Source organism: Folsomia candida, unplaced genomic scaffold (genome assembly GCF_002217175.1).
Source record: "Folsomia candida strain VU population unplaced genomic scaffold, ASM221717v1 Fcan01_Sc025, whole genome shotgun sequence".
Classification (NCBI taxonomy): domain Eukaryota; kingdom Metazoa; phylum Arthropoda; class Collembola; order Entomobryomorpha; family Isotomidae; genus Folsomia; species Folsomia candida.
The window spans coordinates 2,247,696-2,268,950 of NW_019091217.1; the positions used below are offsets into that span (position 1 = coordinate 2,247,696).

The following is a 21,255-nucleotide window of genomic DNA, read 5'->3' on the forward strand; positions in this document are numbered from 1 at the left end:
GGTGTCGTGCTGGAAATCGACACGCTGAGTACATAGTGGTTAACTCCCACCGGACGGGAGTATAGCCAGGTCATATTGTTTCAATTCTTGTCGTGCGTGAATAATTCCTAAATATGTGGGGCCTTTTTAATCAGGAAACAGTAAGAGGAGGTGGAGGGACCAGAGCGCGTAATCAAGAGGAGTTGGAAGAGGAAGAAGACGTCGTTGTTCCTTCGCCACAACGATTACAAGATGCGCCGCGGTCACCACCACTACGAACGCCGAGAGTGCAACAAACCCCATTTATGCAAATGAAAATGAGAAGAAAAGTGTCAATAAAGTTATTGAACGAAGATATGGAAATAGCACGTCAAGAATTAGCCAAAGCACAGCCGGACCAGGCTATTCTCACTCGGAAGTTGCAGACTGTTCAACAATTAACAGAAGAAGCAGAGCACTACGCGGGTCAAGTTCTCGACCACTACGTATTACAAAATCTTGAAGATAAGTTTCGGCAAAGCAGAAAGAAGTGGCGAGAGATAAATGAAGATTCACTTGAGATGATTCTACGGATTAAGACTGCGATTTCAACTCCCAGTCGACCGGAATCACCCGTCGGAAGTGCAAATAGTCTCGGTTCGAGTGGAGGTGAAAGAAGAGTTAAATTGCCCAAATGCAATTTACAGAAATTCGACGGGAAGATGAGGAGCTGGCTCGGATGGTGGGCACATTATGAGTTAATTCATAACGACCAGTCATTATCAATTCCCGACAAATTCCGATACCTCATTGAGTCCATGGAAAGTGGAACTGAAGCAGCAGAAATTGTAGGAAGTTTCCCAAAAGCCCCTCAAAATTACCAAAAAGCCGTCGACATGTTAACACAGAAATATGGAAAGAAGGACATGCTGGTGGCAATGTACATGACAGATTTGGCCGAGCTACTATTCAACAAAGATAAGAGTTCGATTTCGAAATTCTTCATGGCCCTCCAAACTCAACTGCAGAATTTGGAGTCACTTGATGTGAAGTCGGAGGAGTCGTCGCCATATTTACTCCCCATGATCGTTAAAAGTTTGCCGAAGGAGACGCTCGCCACGTGGTTTCGTTCTCCTCTCTCAAAGGTGGATGGGTCAACTCTCGTCCCTCCTAAATCAAAATTAGAATGCTTACTGGATTTTTTGAGAGATGAGATGGAGAGCGAATGGAAGATTGAGATGACGAGCGGGGAGAAAGAAAAGAAGAAAGCCGGGCAACGACATTCTCCAAAGATAACAGGTCACAAAGAAGAAATCGCAACTGCAGCAGGGCTCGTGTCAACTACAAGTCCGAGTTCAAGTCTATGTATATTTTGTGGAAAGAGTCTTGCCAGCAATTTATATTATGCGGCTCAGAAGATGAGTTATAAAGAGAAGGAGGGCAGGATAAGGGATAAGAAAGTTTGCTTCACATGCTTCAGATTTGGACATCGAGCGGCGACGTGCAAAGCAAAAATACAGTGCGGAATTTGTACGAGACGACATTACAGTATCATGTGCTATAATCATCCTTCAAATAAAAACAATGAAGTAAATAGTGCAAGGAGGGATGATACAAGTCATGAACAATTTGGAGGACTACAAAGTGGGTCGTCTAGCGCCATGGCGAGTCAAGAGTGTTCCGGCGCAGTACTCTCAAGAACTTTGTTAGTCAGATTGTACGACAACCGTGGCAGATACAGAGTAGCAAGGTTGCTCTTCGACGCATCGCACGGTTGTCACGAAAGAAACAGTCAGAGCGTTGGGGTTGAAAGCGATGGGAGCATTCAGACAAGCCAAGATGATTTATAGAGGGGGTGTAACTGAACAGATGCTTCATCACAACTACCAACTGAAAATTGGAGACCTCAATGGACGCCACACTAGAACCCTCGTGGCGCATGATGAAGAAGAGATTGTTGGATTTATTCCGCGAATACCACGAGGGGAATGGATTAAGGAACTCGCACGGAAGAAAGTTTCCGTTACGGACTTCAGCTCAGCAAATCCAGAAATCGAAGTTTTGGTCGGGAACGACTACGAGGGCATGTTAATGACCGGCCGCATTGAATCGCTAGAGTGTGGAGTAACGGCAATACAGTACGTGTGGGGGTGGGCGTTATCAGGAAGAAGACCAGAAGGGGTAAATACCGCAGCAGTTTCAATTTCTCTTCTCTCGTGTCAAGAGTCAATCACTTCGCTATGGAGCCTCGAGAGTTTGGGCATTACAGATCCAGCGGAAGTGAAGAGCAAAACGGAGAGAGAAGAGGACACATTAAGGAAGTTTCAAGAAACTGTCAAGCAGAATGAAGAGGGGCGGTATTCCGTTCGACTTCCGTGGATAGTGGAGAACCCCAATATTCCAGACAACCGAATAATAGCAGAGAAGAGGCTGGTGTCTGGAACCAAAAAGCTATTAGAAAAGAATAAGATCAATGACTACGGAGTGTTATTCAAACAATGGGTGGAGGAAGGATTTGTAGAAGAGGTCAGCACTCAGGATAACTGCAGTAAGGAGAGAGGCGTGCATTATCTTCCCCACCATCCGGTATTCAAGCCGCAAAGTTTGACCACTCCGGTGCGCCCAGTTTTCGACGCCTCGTGTAAAACTGGACGCAACCCGTCACTGAATGACTGCCTGGAGAAGGGGCCCAACCTGCTGGAACTAATCCCCTCTTTAATTTTACGCTTCCGGGAGAAGAAAGTTGGAGTAATAGCGGACATCCGGAAGGCGTTCCAGATGATAGAGGTGGATCCAGTGGACCGGGATTATTTAAGATTTCTGTGGTGGGAGGACGAGACGAAGAGAACAGAAATCAAGATTTTTCGGCATAAGAGAGTCGTCTTTGGAGTGAATAGTAGTCCATTTCTATGGGGAGCGGTCATATCATCGCATCTCGACACCACCGTGCCCGAAGAGAAAGTGGTAGCGAAGCAAGTGGCGAAATCATTGTATGTCGACAATCTCGTCACGTCAGTGGACACGGTGGGAGAATTAGAAGATTTGAGAGAAAAGGCAACCCGACTTCTCGCCTCAGCAAAGATGGAGCTCCGCCAGTGGGAGTGTAGTGAGTGCCAACCTGGACCTGGCAGCGACTACATCTCTCACTCGGTCACGAGCGTCCTCGGGATGAAGTGGGATAAGGTGCAGGACTGCCTATTTGTCAATATTCCGAAGATTGAACTACCGGAAGTTATCACGAGAAGGACACTTTTGTCGCACACCCAGAGCGTGTTCGACCCGATGGGATATCTTAGCCCCGCCACCATCATCCCCAAAATATTATTGCAAGAATCGTGGAAAGTGAACAAATCGTGGGATGATGGTTTGGATGAGAAGATGCAGAGAGAATTTAGAGAGTGGTGGGGCCGCCAGATTGGATTAATGGAGAAAGTGTGTATCCCTCGGTACATTGGAATTGGAATTCGGACTACCTACCAACTTCACGGGTTTTCCGACGCAAGTAAATTTGCATACGCAGCGGCAGTATTCGTAAGAGTGGATGACGGCGAAAGGATCAAGTGTCATCTACTTCAAGGAAAGTCAAGAGTAGCTCCATTTCGACCTACCACCACAATACCGAGATTGGAATTAATGGGATGCGTCATATTAGCAAGATTGATGTCGACCGTGGTGGAGGCGTTATCATTGCAGTCAATTGAGAAGTTTTATTGGAGCGATTCGTCTACTGCGCTAGCGTGGATAAAAAGAAATAATGAGTGGGGGACATTTGTGGGAAATCGCGTAAAAGAAATCTGCAAATTGTCGTCCCCAGATTAGTGGTCACATGTCCCAGGAGTGATCAACCCAGCGGACCTTCCATCAAGGGGTTGCTCCCCGCAGAAGTTAGTAGACAGTAAATGGTGGGAGGGACCAGCATGGTTGTCAAAACCGAAGGAAAATTGGCCAACCGGACAAGAAGATACAGACGACGAGGCGGTGGATAAAGAGAAGAAGAAGATTAGTGTCTCACTCGTGGCGATGGGGGCAGCGGTCCCATGGTACGCACAGAGATACTCTCTCGCCTCCCGCAATATACGACTAATTGCCTGGATGCTTCGATTTGTGGCAAGATGTAGACGAGCTAAAACTGGATCTGGAAATCTCACACAAGAAGAGTTATGGAATGCGGAGAAAGTTGTGACGAGGATGATCCAGTCTGAAACATTTGGTGAAGAAAGGTGGAAGAATAAAGCTCACTTAAAAATCAAGCGATCCGCAGATGGACTTCTAGTCGTCGAGACAAAGTTGGTTAATAGTGAAGATGAGAGAAATTACAAATTCCCAATACTACTCCCTCATTCACACGAGTTTGTGGCACAATTAATCCGAGAAGAGCATTTACGCCACGCACATGGGGGGATTCAGTTTCTCATGGGAAAATTGAGGGAAAAGTTCTGGATAATTCAGTCACGTCGGGCCATCCGGAAGATTGTAAATAGATGTGTAAGATGTCGGAGGTTTGCTGCAAAAAGTTGCGAAGTTGAGGCAGCACCACTTCCAAAAAATCGGGTTTTGGACGCCGCAGTGTTCCAGATCACTGGAGTGGACCTCGCCGGCCCCTTATTTCTTGCTGACGGGAGCAAAGTTTGGATTGTTCTCTTCACGTGCGCCGTGTACAGAGCCGTACACTTAGAGTTGGTCGCGGCGTGCTCTACAGAGGCATTTATTCTCGCATTGTCGAGATTTATCAGCAGAAGAGGGAGGCCAACGACAATCTATTCGGATAATGGTACAAATTTTGTGGGCACCGACAACATTTTTAAGAAATTGGACTGGAAAAAGATTGAGTCAACAGCAAGCGTACAGAAGATTCAATGGATTATGAATCCTCCTTCAAGTCCGTGGTGGGGAGGATTCTGGGAACGATTAGTAAGAAGTGTTAAGGATTTACTGAAGAGAATGTTGGGCAAATCTAGAGTCAATTTGGAGCAACTCTCAACCTGTATTTGCGAAGTGGAGAGTGTAATTAACGCCCGCCCCTTAACATATGTAACAGAGGATAATGATGACCTCATCCCTTTGACACCGTCAATTTTCATGCAGAGTCAGACGAGAGCAGAGTTTCCCGAATTGAGAGAAGTGGACCAGGGGGCTCTAATTACAGAATATAAAGCGATGCAGATCCTCAGAAGAGAATTGAGAGAGAGATTCCGCAAGGAATATTTGGGTCTACTGGTGCAAAGAGGAAATGAGAGGAAGTCACGTTATCAATTGGAAGAAGGTGACATCGTGTTAGTCGGATGTGACAACCGGAAACGGCTGGACTGGCCGATGGGACGCATCGTAGAGTTAATTTATGGCCGAGATGGGGTCCGCCGCGTCGCAAAGGTGAAGACGACTACGGGGATTCTCACCCGACCCGTCCAGCGTCTATTTCCACTGGAGATTTCCTCAGCAAGAGACGTTGAGGACAACGAGATCGTAGTCAAGATTCCGATTAAACAACAACAACAAGATCCAAGAGTAACTAAACCGATTACGACAGATGATACATTTCAAACCAAGTCAGGGCGGACCGTAAAGAAGCCAATTAGATATACACAATGAAATTTATGTTTTTTATTTGTCAAAATTGAGTTTAAATTCAAATTTAGGTGTATTCTTTTGTTCGTTTCCCTCACAAAAGAAGGTGGGAGGATTTTACGTAATGTAAGCTTTTCATGCATGAAAATCTCTCTTTTTTTGTGTTTTAAGTCGCCCCACTATTTTTCATTCGCGGTGGTGGTGAGTTGGCAGAAAGAAAGGCAATGAACAATTAACCTTGGTTTTTTAGTGAAGGTTAACAGGAGGTAGAAAAAAGTCGTAGTTTAGAATAGGAACAGAGCAGACTTACTGCTGAGACAGTGGTCCTAATAGTGGACAATTGGTGTAATAATTAGTGAGTTAATTGTGACAATAAATTGGCGTTGCATTAAAGAGATCGTCATTTGTTGTTCACATTATTTTGCACCGTTTCTCGGAGGAAAGCAGAAGTCTCATCCTTTCAACCGGCGAAGAGACTACACCCACCCAAACCTGAATAGGCTCGCTGCTGGTAGTGGGAGTGGCTATTCAAAAGTAACGGTGTTTTCAACTCCCTCCCTCCCCTTGAACCGTTACGCAATTTAAGAACATCCCTTTATAATTATTGATATGCAAAATTCTTAATTTATTTTAGCCCGAGTCAGGGTTTATGGAACCGTCATGTCCGTCCGTCTGTCTGTCTGTGAACACGATAGAGACAGAACGGCTGAACCGATTGCCTTGAAATTTTCACCATAGGCATATTGGGCAAACTTAGGAATCGAATTGATGGGCCAAATCGGTCCACCGGTGGGGGTCGCATACAATGAACGCATTCCGGACCATCGCGATCCCCTGGGTCGGCAAAATTTTTCCCAACTGAAACCAAATTTTCAAAATAGTGCTAGAAAGCTGAAATGAAGCCTGCACTGTAGGTTATATATTCGGGACATGTCAAACGTGTGTAAAAAAAAAGTGAAAATAAAATGTTATAACGGCCAAATTATTATTTAGATGGTCGGCCCCCACCGGTTGTTTAATAAATTGTAGAAGACGGCAGACCGAAATTGTGCACGAACCAGGGGTAGATCAGATTAATAAGTATATTATAATATACCTGATTACCTATTTTCACAAATTCAATTTTTTGATTAGAATATTTGACTTAAGCTTGACTCCAAAATAAAATTAGTTATTAGTCTTGACGTAGCTTCAGACTTCGAAGGCGTCACATGGTTCTATCTTGGGTGTCACGAATAGCTCGATTAACTTCCTAAATGTATGTGAGGTTTGTTATCATGCAAAAATTTTGGTTCAAATCCGTTTCCTTCCTACTTTTTCGAAGTATTTATTATTTCACCCTCGTATGTTTTATGAATGCATGGATGCTTATGAATGATCTATGAAATATAAATTCAGGCAAAATTTTGCTTAAAGTGGGTTCTTCTTATTATTATTTTTAATTGAAACAAACAATTTCATCACCAACCCCTCCCCTGCAAGAGAAATGGGCCCTGGTCGTGCATAAGTAAATCAATGATATGAGGGTCCAGACAAATTCTATCCGAGAATTATACAAATAGTTCGAGTTATAAAAATTATGAAATTGAGTAACTGCGAAATATTTATATGATTGTGTTATGCCTGAAAAATACAATATTTGTCGAAAGCTTCGTTGAAGGAAAATAAAACTGGCAAGTTTATTAAATAGTCCTTCTTGGCTGCTTCAAAACAATTTTATAAATAATGAGAGGGTGGAAAGAATCCATAAATAATTATAATGTTTATGGTTCACGCAAATGGTCAATTATTACTAAAACAAAATCATGAATCACATATTTCATAAATCATGCAGAGTTTAAATCGTAGTATTTACGACGTAGTAACCTTTACAATTATTATAAGTCACCGTGTCCACAAACCTTTGCATTGATCCGTTAAAAGCAAATTCCCTTTGGAAGATCAGCAACTTTAGATGGAATGGATGAATTGGCGTTTGGCGGTTTTCCTCCGTTTAAAGCGTTGTTACTACGGTCCAAACTTGACGGTGGGTGACATGGACATGAGGAGCCTAACGATCGACTCGCACAATTGTTGGTGATGTTGTCTAGAACGGTGGGTGCAGGAGTTGGAAGTGATGGTGATAACACAGAAGTAATTGAAGCGGGTGGAGTAGGAGAGGAGGAATAATTCAGTTTCTCGTCAGTCTGACAAATCTCTAGAGTAGTTTCAGTCAAATTTTGAAGCGGAGAGGGACTGGAAACAACATCAGCAGAAATATCGGTAGTGATAATCTCCTTCTTTTCATGTGTTGTTTCCTTGCCATTTTTCGTGGAAGCAGTAGATTGTTGATCATCACTGGAACTTAGAATGCTGCTGACGCTGGTGGTATCTTCAATGACCTGGCTCTCGGAGATCTGGAAATATATTTTAGAATTAGAATTAGTCATTAAAGAAGACGAATCTGTGATACATACAGAAGCATTATGTACAACTAAATAATTTACATATAGTCAAGTCAAGCATTGACCTGAGGTATATTTAGAATATGTAATAATAATAATATGGAAGCAGACGAATCTACACTGATCTCTAAGACCCAAATAATTATTAATTCTCACCAGCTATGGATATCGAATAGATGATAATATCAAATGTATAAATAACTAGATACGTAGGATTCCTCTATGTGTACTTGTCAAAAATTACCATATTTACTCATTAGGTTATTTACTCACTGGCAGACACTATGTTCCAAATTCCACACTATAATTTCTCAATGAAAGCTATCGTAATGCTACGCACGAACGACCACAGGTTAAATCTATCAATAAATACTTTCAAATTACAGTCATCACTGCGCATTGTATTTAATGTTCTCTTCTACTGGAATTTAGGGGGACTTACAATCCCTGGCTTTTGTATAGGCATCATGAATAGAATGGCCTAGAATCTTGACAACCTTTCCCTAATGTCACACACACACACACATGAATACATAAAGATTAAAAGATTTGTAAAATATAAGCGTTGGTTAGTCAACAAGCTTTACAAAAAAGTGGCCCCTCCACAATTATCCTCCAACTCACAAGAATGAGGCTCAAACGAAATTGTATAGTTTGGGGGAAAAAAAATGGTGATAAGCGCTTGATTAGTAGTACCCTTACCATGCTCCCCGCATTAACGGGAACTTGGAGGTGAATCTTTTGTCTACAAAGAAGCACTAGTCGTGCTACAGCTTGACTTCGGTCATCGTGATACTTGGTTTCCCAAGCGTCAAACAGCATATTGTAATATCGAGGGAGTTCGAAGTAAGGGGTGTACGTGTGCGTGGAGGTTGTAGGATAGATTCGATAAAAATTGTAACATTGGCTTAGTTCGTCCTCGGCAAGGATTAGTTGGCGAACGTCGTCTGGAGTCAGCGTCTCGATCAAATCCTCCAAATACTGTAATTCAGACATAATAAGAACTCAGTAAGCACTAAGATTGATTATGATCGCAAATGATTCATTGATTTTAGTTTTATTAGGTTAAAACGTGTGTACCCACCTCACTTCGTTTTTCAAATTTTGTCTTATAAAACTTGTGCTTAGATTGCTCCTCTTTGCTGAGGCTGTTGTTTACATAAATTCTTTTGTCAAATACGGGTGTTTCCAGTTCCAGCGTGACATCCAAACTACTGGACAACATCGACTAGTGTGGAGGAAATAGAGGTGAAAAATTAAATAAATCAAAATCAGTTATAAGTAAGTCAGATTTATAAAAAAACACTTACCTTCAAAAGGGGAGACAATTTGGGTGGCAAATGGTAGCCGACAATGTTGAGGAGCTCCTTGATCATGGGCCCTTTGACGGCAAGGTCGAGTGGAGAGGAGGAATGGAGGGAAGGGCTGATATTCACCTCAAGTAACCACGGCTTGAACTCAGCATCCAAAATAATGTCAAAGCCAAACAATTCGTAACCATTGTAGAGGTTTGGAAGGTAGCACGTTGTTGAGGACACAATCGGTTCTTCGGCACAAATTAGCGTTTTTATCACAATTTCCTCAATTTGACTCCAGAGTTTAGTCACATCTGCAACAAATATTGAATCAGTAATTGTATCAGTAATACTACAAAAGTAAAAAAAAAATTACCTTTTCCATCCTTGACAAAATGACGCCACAATGTTTTGAGTGTCCTGGGTATAATATTCAATTAATGTAATGATGCACGTGTACGGGAAAACTAGTCTAAATAAGTATCAAAAATACCATTTGTGTCCTTCACACGCGTCGGCATCCTCGTTTTGGGTGTATAGTTCACAGTTTTTGTTGATTGAATAGTTTGTTAAATGCATAAACCGATCACTTGCGCGTTTCGTATCGCTTGAGTATTTTACTGGTGCAAATCGAACCAATCCATCATTATAGATGTATACCCTTTGTGTAAGAAAGTAAATTTTGTAATTACTAAAAATCTGCTAAAATTCGACCAACCAATCAATGAAACCAACCAAAGAAAGATATGCGACTCACTTTAGAGGGTGAAAGTTTGTCACGAGAACGTAAACTGCAAAAAAAATCAGAATTCATTGTCCATTAAAATAGTTCCGATAAATGTTGCTTGTTTTACGCAATAGATTAATTTCAGCTTACTTCGAAGATCAAACTTTCGATCATTAATAAGATACCTATTCAAAACAATTTAAAATTAGCCCGAGGGAACTATTTGAAGATATTTTTTGTAGTATTTCTTTATATGAATTTACGGGTTTCCAATGTAGGATTGAACAATGATTGGCTTCTTTTTATTAATTTGGTTCCATTTGTTAACCACACGAATCCCAGTCCCTCTTGCAAGAGCAGGCTGTGTACGTTTAGAATTGTTAATTTATTTTATTTTCTTATATAACCACTTGACTAGACAAAAATATTAATAATCAGAGTTTAGGGAATAATTCGTCTTACTGGTTTTACAATCCACAACTGATTCTTGGTATCGGACGAGTCCCAGGCAGCTTTCAATTGTTTAATTTCCATTGGGAGAATAAACGTTTTGGGCATAAATCCAAATTCTTCTTTTCCAAATTTATTCATGAATCTCTGAATATTGCGCCACAGGCGGTCCTTTCTTCCAATTTGAAACGTTCCTGGAAGATGGTTCAGTTTTTGAAAGTCTTTGATTGAAGTCTTGAATAAAGCAGCCTTCATGTGGCGACCCCAATGCCCGCCCCATTCTACCGTTTTCCGGAGAAGAGAAAAACCTAGCAGAGATGCATTCAAATACAATATTGCGTCAATCAATAATTTGTGATTTAAGAGATATCGGTGACTTTGAAAATACACACCTGAATTAGTTAACGTTTTTTTCACAACCACTGGTGTAATATTGGACAACCTCCACTTTAAATGTTTTTGAATTTCCCTAGGTAAAGGTTCAGTTCTTTGGTTCGTTGATAGGCAGAAATTGATGTAAGGCGGCACGTGAGGGAAATACGACGGACGAATTGCAGGCACAATTTCGAGACTGACATTCTCCACAGGAAGCATGTCGACGGAGACGAAGGTAGACGCAGTGGAGACTTCGTCGTCAACAGATTCCTCAGAGTCTGCCTCACCCTCTGTCGAATCAACCTCCTCGCAGTCTATATCGACATATCCTCCTAATATAGAGGCAGAAAAAAATGGAATGCATTTTACAAAATTTGAATGACCAAACTAATTGCACAATTAATTTGTTATGATGTACCATCTTCCTCACTAAATGTGGACGTGCTACTCGCATTAGACGTGGACGCAGTACTTAGCCCACTGCTACTGCCACTACTATGAGTACCACTGCTACTCTTGTGAGGCTTTTTAGTCGGACTCGTCATCTTTCTAGGGTAGGCCGTTCGTAATCTTGCAGCAGAAACTCGTGGTCCTCTTTGTGCCTTGGGTGCACCGTTAGTCAATGGTCTTAATCGCGAGGTTCTAATTTTCAAGTCTCCTAAATCGTAAAACTTTTCCTGTGACGACACAGTAATACGGGATGTGGAAGGTTTGTTACTCGGGTCATGTGAGTCTACTGATGAAGATATCACGGCAGAGTCGGGGTTGGAGGAAGAACTCTCAAAGTGAAGGCTATTCTTTGAGCAACCTACAATGCCTAAGTCAAAAGGGCAATAAAAAGTACAAGTTAGTTACAGGTTCTTAATCTAATTTCTAATCTTAACTAATTGTACGGTGGTACGGTAGTTTTTGAAAAATTAATTTGGGCAAACCTGGCGTCTGTACTGCCGAGGTGGTGGCGCCGCTGTCTACTCCACTAATCGTCAGTCTATTTGGAAGCACATCTATCAAATCGCCAGTACCGCTTGTACAACTGCTGCTGCTACTACTACTTGGGCCGTCTGCATCATTCAAGGGCGAAACGTCTCGTGCCCTCTTCCCAAAATGAGCCTTCATGTCTTCTTCAGTCAAATTCTCAGGTTTCGAGCTGCCGCAATGTCCCAAAAAACTCTTACTCCCACCACAACTCCTGCTCGTATCCCCCTTTGTATTTCGACTATCTTCACTAGAATGACGTCCACGTTTTCCAGAAGCTGTCGTCACGGGTTGATTACCCCACCCCATTTTGGAATTTCTTGCATTCAATTTCGTGATATATTTAGTGAAAAGTTATGGTTTGCACGAATGGACCCTTGCGGTGTGGATTGGATTGTTTGATTGGGTATTGGTTTAGATATTGTTGCAGGGACGGACGTTGGAGTTAGTGCTGGGTTAGTGCTATTGCTAATGCTAGTTAAGTCTTGTTATAGTTTTTACGACTAAATAGTGGTAGTGGTTCATCACGGCATCACGATGGAGGCGATCCCTTCCAGGATGATCTGACATAAAATAAAATAAAACAAATTAGCTTAATTTCAATCGCGTTATGTAGCTTAATGATGTGTGTAACATGAATAGCTATTTGTACCTGGACTATTTACGTCTCGTTTCGCTTCTTGCAGGTTTGTAGGACTAATTTGAAAACTGCTCAGACTCCAGCAGATTTATAATCGTCTCCAAGGTCTCGTTTAGATATTTAGCGATAAAGTGCCAAATAATCTTGCTATGCAGCGAAGGGAAGCAGGACGACCCTGTATTGTCCTGAACGAACGGTTTATATTGCATCCCAAGCATGCACTCAACACTACGCGTAACGGACAACCACGCCAGTCTTTTTCAAATTTCCTACTCAGTTTCTTTAAGTGTGCAAAACAAAGTATATCGCTGTGTATTTTCTCTTATCCTTGGTTATCCTCCTCGCCCTTCAGGCTGGTTTGTCTCCCTTATTCCTTCCAGCACTCTGTAACAGCTGATCCTCGTTATTTATTCTAAATTAGAGAGACAAAAAAGCTTGATTATTCCCGGACATTGTTCTCAGAAAAACTAAAGAAATGAATGTCGAGTTAACATTCATATTCATGTTAACGGATGTTTTCAAAAATGCCGAGACCATTAAACTCACCTTTTTTATGACTTGTGATTTTTGAGTTCGCGACCTTGGCTATCGTCCCGTCCGACTCGAAGATGTTCTTTAGCTCCTGGGTTAACTAAGGAGAGGAGGCGTAATTAAATGTGGGTAATTAATTATTGGCGTAATAATGGGTGAATTATTTAGGGTGGCTGCTGAAGGGAAGGGAGGAAGGAAGAAAGGAATGGGTGGGAATAGGAGACGAGGAATGGCTGGCTGAGGAGAAATGGTATGGCTTTCGCTCATCCTCATCAGCAGCGAGTGGAGAGAAACAAGACTAACCCATGCATGGGCCAATCTGAGATGACCATAAAGTGAGACTCCGTTTCCAGACGGTCCAGTCCAGTCTCACGGTGAGACCCTGTGATGATAAATAGGTCAACATACTTAATACTGCTGAACTTTATTGTTGAATTTTTAGGCGATCTATCTATTCTGTTTGGAACAATAATGAATGAATTCTTACGATTTATATGAATTTATTCATCCAATGCTTTCTTCTCATTTATTTAATCCATGTAAGAAACAAGACGGAGCTGCCATTCATTCAACTTATTTGCATTTATCAAATGAGTGGTGGGGATGAACGAAGTAAATGAACTGTGGGGGGATGAAGTGCTCAGCTCAGACACCCTTTTTAGATAATGTGCTTGTTGGTGCCATAGTTGGTGGGATAGCTGACTGAGCAAAGATCGGGTAACTTGATTCAGTAGAATACGCCCCATGCTCACATATACATAGGCTCGATATTCGTACTTTCATAGGTGACGAATCTCCAGCTCTGTTTTAAAAAGTTCAGTTTCAAACTGTCAAAATGGTAAGTTGAATAAAATTAGAGTAGTGATTAAATAATATTCAAGCATATTATACATTTGTGATGTAAAGTTATAAAGCAAATAATTTGACACATAGATCCGCTTTATCCTGATTCAAAATCGGGCAGGAAAGACTCGTCTTGCCAAGTGGTACATGAATTTTGACGATGCTGAGAAGCAAAAGCTTATCGAAGAAGTTCACGCCGTCGTCACTGTGAGGGATGCAAAACATACCAACTTTGTTGAGGTGCACTTCAATTAGTTTTTAATTGTAACGTTTCTACTGAATGTAAAAAGTGTAAAAATATAATGTATCCTTCGCTGCTTATTTCAGTTTAGAAACTACAAGATTGTGTACAGACGATATGCCGGACTATACTTTTGCATTTGTGTGGATGTTCAAGACAATAATCTCAACTATTTGGAAGCTATCCACAACTTTGTCGAAGTTCTCAACGAATATTTCCACAACGTTTGCGAACTTGATTTAGTTTTCAACTTTTACAAGGTGTGCATTATAATTTATAATCTCTGCTAGCTAATCCTCATGTCGTCAATTAAATGTGTCTTTCTCTTGGTCATCTGGATAGGTCTACACGGTGGTGGATGAAATGTTTTTGGCCGGTGAAATCAGGGAAACTAGCCAAACCAAAGTTCTGAAGCAACTTCTCATGTTAAATTCACTAGAGTAAAGTATTCGGCATATATTTATATGTTAGGATGAGGACAAAGACAACCAAGGAGCAACTAATCAAGATATATTATTCTAATTATGGAGACAACTGTAGAACCTCATTTATAATGATAATGACGATTACCGACTCAAACCCATTCCGTTAAAACTGTTGAACCAATATTGTTCCTTTTTTATTATTTAAATCGTATTTAAATATATTCACAGTTGGGTTTTCTACATTATAAGTATTTGTATGCATCAGAATTATTTCTATTCGGATAAAGATATTGGAAATCATTATATATGCCTCTCTGTAATAATAATAAGAAAGTATCATATCCCTAGTGGGGAGACTGTTGTAGTAGTAAAAAGGAAAAATTGTTGTACCAAAACTGTAAAATAAAGTGCAGTTCACTTTCAAGTGCAAAATCAATTAACAAAAGTCTTCCGTACTCCTGATAAGTGAGTTATACATAGTTAGTGAGAAGGAGTAGTATACAAGTGGGTCGCCCTGAGAGGAGTACGAAGCTTGGACTTTGTTGAGCTATTGGCAACATTTCCATCAAAGTTGTTGATGGGTAGTTGGTGAGGTGTAGAGGAGGAGGCAACGGCACCATTCCCCATTCGTGGAACCCTCCTTCGTGGCGTGATGGTGTTGCAAGCATGAGCATGCGAGTGAAAGTCAGTAGAATTCCCATTAGAAGTACCTTTAGTAGCAGTATTAATATTAGTAGAAGCAGAATTGGGGGTTCGCGTAGACCGTCTCATCGGGATGGCAGGGCTGCTTACTGCGCCACCAGACATCATCATCATGTCATAAGCTCGAGTTGTGAGTGCCTTCTTAATTTTCGGGGTGGATCTGGGTGTAGTTGTGGTGGACTTTGTCCCAGTTTCTGAAGCTGTGCGAGTGATGGTCACATTACGTCGACGAGAGTTGATGCCTCTCAGAGGGGGCGATGTTTTGAGAGAAGGTGAGTTTTTCCTATTGCTAGAGTTATTTCTCGATAGGGTGGTAGAATTGGCAAGGTTGCTACTCTTTAATGGGGATGGTTTCGATGCGGATCCTTGATTTCCACCTCTTCCAGACTTTTTAACACTATCACAGTTCTCATTTCTGGGATGGAGTAAGTTTTCGATGGCCAGATTCACAGAGATGATCAAGCTTTCGTCTTCCTCGACGATTCGTGGAGTTTGAGTTTGAGGCCGACGAAGGCTTGCAGCACGGGAAATTGGTTTAATCACAGTAGTGGACGACGTGGCAGCAGCAGTACAAGTTGCTGTGAGGGGTGACTTTAAATCGAGGGTATTAGGACGTTTGAAACTTGAAGTTCGTGGAACGGCGGCAGCAGTAGTGTCGTTAGTTGTTATACCTCGTTCGATTGGGCGAAGATTTCTACCTCCTCGAGCACCTGTGCCGGTCGTTGTGTTGGATCGCCTTACTGCTGCATTTTCCTTCTTGATTTGATCCAAGAGTTCTTCTTTTCTATTGCGATTGCGGATATCAATGTCAACGGACGACATTCGACGAGCAATACGACTGGGAGTTGTAACTGGTGGAGTGTCTTCATTGCTACTCTTCATTTCAGGAGTGGTGATAAGGTGGGTTTCACCAGCAAGATATTTTGCTGTCCCTTGAGTTTGGAGCCCCGTGTAGCGAGGAATTAATGATTTTGTGGGAGATTTGTTATGCCCAATTTGATTGAAATATTCCACCGTTGCCGGAACCTTTCCCGCACGAAGAGTTTTTAAGAAATGGATAGAATCACGATCGGAAGATTTTTTTAGGTTGTGAAAATCCTTCCTGTCGAATTTAAACTTGTGACCAGACACCCAATTCATTTCCGGATCCACGTCGTTTTCCATGGAGGGGGCGAGAGAAAATAGGAACGGAGTCTGTGGTGTTTCTTGAGCCGATCGTAACTCATCTCGAGCCTTGCTACGTGTCACGACGATTTGTGGGGTAGTGGAGCAATGAATTGGTGAACTTATCACGTCTGTTTCTGGCTGTATTTGTTGATGGGAGGGCAGAACAAGTTCAACATTTTCAAGGAGGTCTGATTCTACGTTTTCTGACGTTCCTGCCGTTGGCGGTACAACGGCCAACTTACTCTTCCGATTTTTTTCCAACTTGTTCACTAGTTCCTGGACGGACGACATTCGTCTCATGGGAGTGTCAGAATTATGAGCAGTGGTGGAGTCTTTGCGAGGAGGGAGCGGTGGTGGCGAAGTTGATGTGGGGGAACCTTCCCCATTGTCCTCCATTTTCATAGGATTGTTATTATCTGCTGAAGGTATAACTTTTTTCTTGGGTGATCGCGTGATGGGTGGTGTTAGAACGGACCGTGGCGTGTTTCGAGTTGGGCTTGGTCTGGCCAATCCAACGCGTGCCGTATTGGGCCGCCCTCGTTTCAAGGTGCAACGGTTGGGGGATCGTCGTAGCGTAGAAGTAGTAGTACTAGCAGCAGCAGGCGAGGCATTTGGGCTGCGAAGTGATAAAAACCTTGTTGGAGTAATAATTGGTGTAACACGCCCGATTTCATGGGACCGTCTTCTCTTTGCACTCGCTGCAATCCTTCGCTGGGATGGGGACATGTTCACCTAAAACAGACAGAAAGATGAATATCAGACAAACGGAAATAGATATCTTCTCAAATAGCAACTAATCCTTCGATTACCTTGTTTAAACCACGTTCTTGAATTGTGAGTCGCCGTTGCAACTGCATTCCAGTTTGGTTTATTTTCTCTGCTTGAATCTGAATAATTTTTGACTCTTTCAGCGTCTTGATAAACTTTGATTCGACTTGATCTGCAGCAAGTGGAGTGGTTTCCAGTTCAGTGGGTGATTCGGGTAACGTGTGACCACGTGATCGAGTACGTCGAATACTCGAGGCTGATTTTCTACCCTTCAGGGTAGAAAGCGTAAGGTCCCCAGCCGTTCGAGTCAACTGGTCAATTTCTTGAATGAGTGGAGTTAGTTTAAGTTTTCCCATCATGTCCATCGGAGGTGGTTGAAGTGTGGATGAAGAAGAATCGTGACTTATTGGGTCGTCACTTTCCTTTGTAAGTTCGGTCGTGGTGGCAGTTGTATCGATATCAGTTTCGACCGTGACATTGTTTCCGGTCATTGCCTGGCTGGATGAATCGTTGTTGGTGGCGACTGAAATCGCAGAAGATGAGGCAAGAAATGCCTCATTTCTAATATCAGCATCGTCAATTTCTGCTTTAGGTGAAATTATCACGTAGTCTCCTTCATCCTTTTTTCCGAGATTGAGTGAACCCTTTGAACCCTGCTTTTTTAGTTGCGTAATGTTACTTGATGATAACAAATTGACACGTTTCGGCGGAATTGCCGGCTTTTCACCTCCACCAGGACGTGGGATTTTAGACAAGGATACATTTTTCTGAAGTGTGGCAGCTCGAGGGGAGGCTGCCAGTTTGTGAATTGATATGGTAGAAGCTGAAGTTTGTTTGGATTTTAAAAGGCTTAGATCTTGCTTAGGAGTCTCTTGTTTTTTGGTATGTTTACTCCGCCCGAAACGAATCCTAGGCTTGGATGACTTCATGGTGGTGGGAGCCGAGAAGATATTTTTATCCGTGTTATCTGAGCTCTTATCCCTTCAAATATAGTGAATCAAAGTTGAATTAAAAGTATTCCAATTTCATTCGAAATTCCGAATAATTTTTCTTGTACCTTCTCCTCAATATCCCAGGAGTCACAAAGTTCCTAAGCCTGTTTCCATTTGGAGTCGTTTTCCAATCCATCTTCATTGGGCTGCAAGGAACGAATACGAAATTTCTCAGAATTCCTTAAGTCACTTATCAATCTACCACCACAACCAAGAACATGGCAATATTGCAAAGTGTTAGTTATACGTTATTTTTCAAGCTAATATATATCAACTAAATTACATAACTAGCTACAAAGTACCAACCTACCTACGACTAAAATTGCGATACAAGCTGGGCAGTATTGAAATAGAACATGCAAGTAATAGTTTTAGTACATTTACTTTCCCAAATAAATCCAAGCACCACCCCGCCTCCCTCCATGATAACCAACCATTACCCCCAAAGAAATTCATCAGTTTTACCTCGGGTCTAAACAAACTGCCGGTGACGGACAAGTGATTTGGCTAGGCAGCGTGTTTGGTGTGCCGAACAATTCATTGTTTTTACTTTTTCGAGCTGTTCCGTCAAAGATATTTTTCCTTTGTTTGATTCGAGAAGAAAATAACATAAATAATAAGTACGTGCGTGGGAAAAGGAGTCAATAAACAGATACAAAATAGTCATTCATCATTCAAAACAGCAAATATAATATCAATCTGACAATTAACTATCAAGTTCAAATACTTTTTTAAATTAAATTTATAGTTGATGTTTGCTCACTTTTTTTGCAGAGAGAAAACTCCATCTTCATTTTTCCTAGCACTTGCTTTAATGACTGGAGTGTAGGAGAAGGAATCACCTCGAGGGGTGTGAGGCATGGGTGTTATCGGCGTCTCCGTTCCACTCTTTCCACTCGTCACCTTTTTCAGAAATCCCAACATCCCTGTAAACGCAATAAAAATCATATTAGAGTGTGAACAAGAGGGAGAACGGAGACACATGCACATGCAAGTTGAATAATTATGCAGTGCTTACGATTTGACTTACTATTGAGGGATCCACTCCGCCGTTTCTTCCGACGGCCAACCCCCTCATTCTCTAGTTCATCTTCAGAGCTTCGAATACTTAGCAAAGAATCCATTCTTCGTTCCACCTCTTCTGTTATTCGACCAACTCTATCTGCATGTTTGATTAGGTTCTGGAGTAGATAGAAAGGTATTAATGTAATTATTGTAATTAATCATCAAGGGATAAATTGTATGAATCGTATGATACGATTCACAATGTTCACCTACCTCGATGACTTTGTTGTGCAAATCCAAAACGTGTCGCTCAGTCTTGTGAACGTCTTTCCCACTATTCTTATTATTGTCACTTTTCACCGATCTTGGATCTTGGGCGATGGGCATAATATTGAGACCTATCAGTCGTAAGTAAATAAATATCCATGTAGTTGAACTCAACGGTATTCATGGATTAAATTCTCTCAACACACATTGCATGGCGTTAATTAATCATCTCTTCATACTACATAAATTTCCATTATTCAATACCCATGATAATGCCAAGATTCTCAAATGTCATTAAATTCTCTCCACTAGATTCTGCTACTTCGGCAAGAAATTGGAGAATATAAGTCAGACAGCCCATAGTTTCCTGCGGAACGAGACAACTCGAAAGAAGAAGAGCCGACGTTCGAGCACTTTCCGGCTGCAACTCTAAACATCTGCAAAATTAGAGTCGTGAAGATTAAGTTTCGAAATTAATAATTAATTAATACTACGAATTTGGGGTATAACTTTGAGTTCGACTCACTGAATGAACACATGCTGAATACTGTACGGTATCAAAGGCGTCTCCAACTGTCGCAGATACTGCTTCAACACTACGGCGACATCGTGAACGGTATCGCAAGAAGTAAAATATTCCTCAATCTCAGGATTTGTGAATCTTTGCTGCAAAATTATGACGCAATTAATGACGCAGTAATGGGAAAAAATTGTTATTAAAATGATGATACGCTTACCATGATACTGTTTGCTCTCGATGCAACACCAGAAATTCGGAAAATTCCCTGTTGTTTGATATGTTGTCGGATGTAGTCGCACGTATGCTTCACAATGAATGGAATGGTCACGGTGGTGTTGGAGGAGGGAAGCTTTACTTCAATTGTTCTCTGTGAAAATCAATAGCAACAATAAGTAAATCACCCTCAAAAATTACAACCCCATTTCATACGCATCAAAAAATATGTCATGTTGATGTACCTGAAGTCCATTTGCAGTTATGCTGTCACTCCCTCGACGATGAGTGGGTCGTGGCGACTTTCTAGCCTTGTTACCTTTACTACTACTTGGCACACATTCATATTCCACTCCCAACTTTGACAGTTCTTCAGACACCGCTTGACGAAGAACGGGAGTAAGTCGTAACCCATGTTCTCGAAATAGGTCGGAGATGTGGCGCTGTTCAAGGGATTCGGTTGGGCTTGGCGAACTAGGGGATTGGAGTGGGTCTGGCGTCAAAAGTAGATTGGAAGGTCTCGTTGCCGCTGCCAATGGTACTGTGATTGCTGGGGACTCGGATGCCATTTTGCGCCGTGGGCTGGCGTGTAGTTGATTATGAAGATTCGGCGTCGACCAAACTCGTCGTCGGGATTGTGCTAAAAATGACCACATTGTACAAAATTGTAATTAGGGAGAATAAAAATATCGCTTCATCGATCATGTAAAAAATACAGAGAATGACAATTTCAATCACGCAAAATTTCATTCTGCACAAATTACTAAAAATAAATTCATGGTGATAAAATAAATCTACAATGAACTTTTTTTACTCACGTTTAGCCGAAAACGAAACTTGACTTGAAGTTGGCTTCTCTTTACTCTTGCATTCCTCTCAAACTAATTAATTTTATAATTAGTAATTAATGCACTGTTAACATTTCTTCTTACTTTGCCTTCAAAGGGAGAAAGCTGACGATAAGCTAAATGGAAGAGGAAGAATTTTGGTGGTTGGTTTTTGGTCGAGTCTGTTTGTTGTCCGTTGGTTTCTGGAGCCAAAAGTTCAAACTGTGTGAGCCCAGCCCACTCCACGTCCGTCGCACCAATCCGCCCGCGCGGGCCCTCCACGCACAACGGCGACACTGCGCCCCAGAAATACCCAACTGCGCCC

The 21,255-nt window shown here is 41.7% G+C and overlaps 5 protein-coding genes across 8 annotated transcripts; 3 read left to right on the top strand and 2 right to left on the bottom strand.

Moving 5' to 3' along the window:
* Positions 1-1,739: 1,739 nt before the first annotated feature.
* LOC118438727 lies at positions 1,740-7,321 on the top strand. Its single transcript, XM_035859409.1, has 2 exons — positions 1,740-6,057; positions 6,158-7,321. Exon 1 carries the CDS (start codon positions 1,774-1,776, stop codon positions 3,775-3,777), a length of 2,004 nt encoding a protein of 667 aa, XP_035715302.1. The 5' UTR covers positions 1,740-1,773; the 3' UTR covers positions 3,778-6,057; positions 6,158-7,321.
* On the top strand, positions 3,979-5,759 carry LOC110859399. The gene is made up of 3 exons (XM_035859444.1): positions 3,979-5,504; positions 5,595-5,629; positions 5,695-5,759. The coding sequence occupies exons 1-3, from the start codon at positions 3,979-3,981 to the stop codon at positions 5,757-5,759; spliced, it is 1,626 nt and encodes a 541-aa protein (XP_035715337.1).
* LOC110859235 (tubulin polyglutamylase TTLL4) lies at positions 7,178-13,220 on the bottom strand. The gene is made up of 15 exons (XM_022108128.2): positions 12,976-13,220; positions 12,442-12,841; positions 11,747-12,352; positions 11,233-11,631; positions 10,832-11,146; positions 10,452-10,747; positions 10,253-10,350; positions 10,140-10,174; positions 10,020-10,053; positions 9,756-9,923; positions 9,639-9,682; positions 9,278-9,576; positions 9,052-9,195; positions 8,670-8,948; positions 7,178-7,919 (listed from the first exon to the last, which is right to left on the bottom strand). The coding sequence occupies exons 3-15, from the start codon at positions 12,096-12,098 to the stop codon at positions 7,440-7,442; spliced, it is 2,943 nt and encodes a 980-aa protein (XP_021963820.1). The 5' UTR covers positions 12,099-12,352; positions 12,442-12,841; positions 12,976-13,220; the 3' UTR covers positions 7,178-7,439.
* Positions 13,221-13,557: 337 nt separating this feature from the next.
* LOC110859205 (AP-2 complex subunit sigma) lies at positions 13,558-14,909 on the top strand. Of its 2 annotated transcripts, XM_035859412.1 has the most exons (5): positions 13,558-13,677; positions 13,746-13,798; positions 13,894-14,043; positions 14,131-14,304; positions 14,387-14,909. In XM_035859412.1, the coding sequence occupies exons 2-5, from the start codon at positions 13,796-13,798 to the stop codon at positions 14,486-14,488; spliced, it is 429 nt and encodes a 142-aa protein (XP_035715305.1). In that variant the 5' UTR covers positions 13,558-13,677; positions 13,746-13,795; the 3' UTR covers positions 14,489-14,909. The 2 variants fall into 2 exon arrangements, with proteins under 2 accessions (XP_035715305.1, XP_021963778.1); XM_022108086.2 differs by having other exon boundaries at positions 13,644-13,798.
* LOC110859400 (mucin-17) lies at positions 14,628-21,140 on the bottom strand. Of its 3 annotated transcripts, none has more exons than XM_022108347.2 (12): positions 20,922-21,140; positions 20,349-20,743; positions 20,108-20,257; positions 19,897-20,036; positions 19,635-19,807; positions 19,377-19,501; positions 19,129-19,279; positions 18,862-19,024; positions 18,564-18,680; positions 18,164-18,244; positions 17,148-18,087; positions 14,628-17,070 (listed from the first exon to the last, which is right to left on the bottom strand). In XM_022108347.2, the coding sequence occupies exons 2-12, from the start codon at positions 20,670-20,672 to the stop codon at positions 14,950-14,952; spliced, it is 4,485 nt and encodes a 1,494-aa protein (XP_021964039.1). In that variant the 5' UTR covers positions 20,673-20,743; positions 20,922-21,140; the 3' UTR covers positions 14,628-14,949. The 3 variants fall into 3 exon arrangements, with proteins under 3 accessions (XP_021964039.1, XP_035715300.1, XP_035715301.1); XM_035859407.1 differs by having other exon boundaries at positions 19,117-19,279; XM_035859408.1 differs by lacking the exon at positions 18,564-18,680 and having other exon boundaries at positions 19,117-19,279.
* Positions 21,141-21,255: the final 115 nt, after the last annotated feature.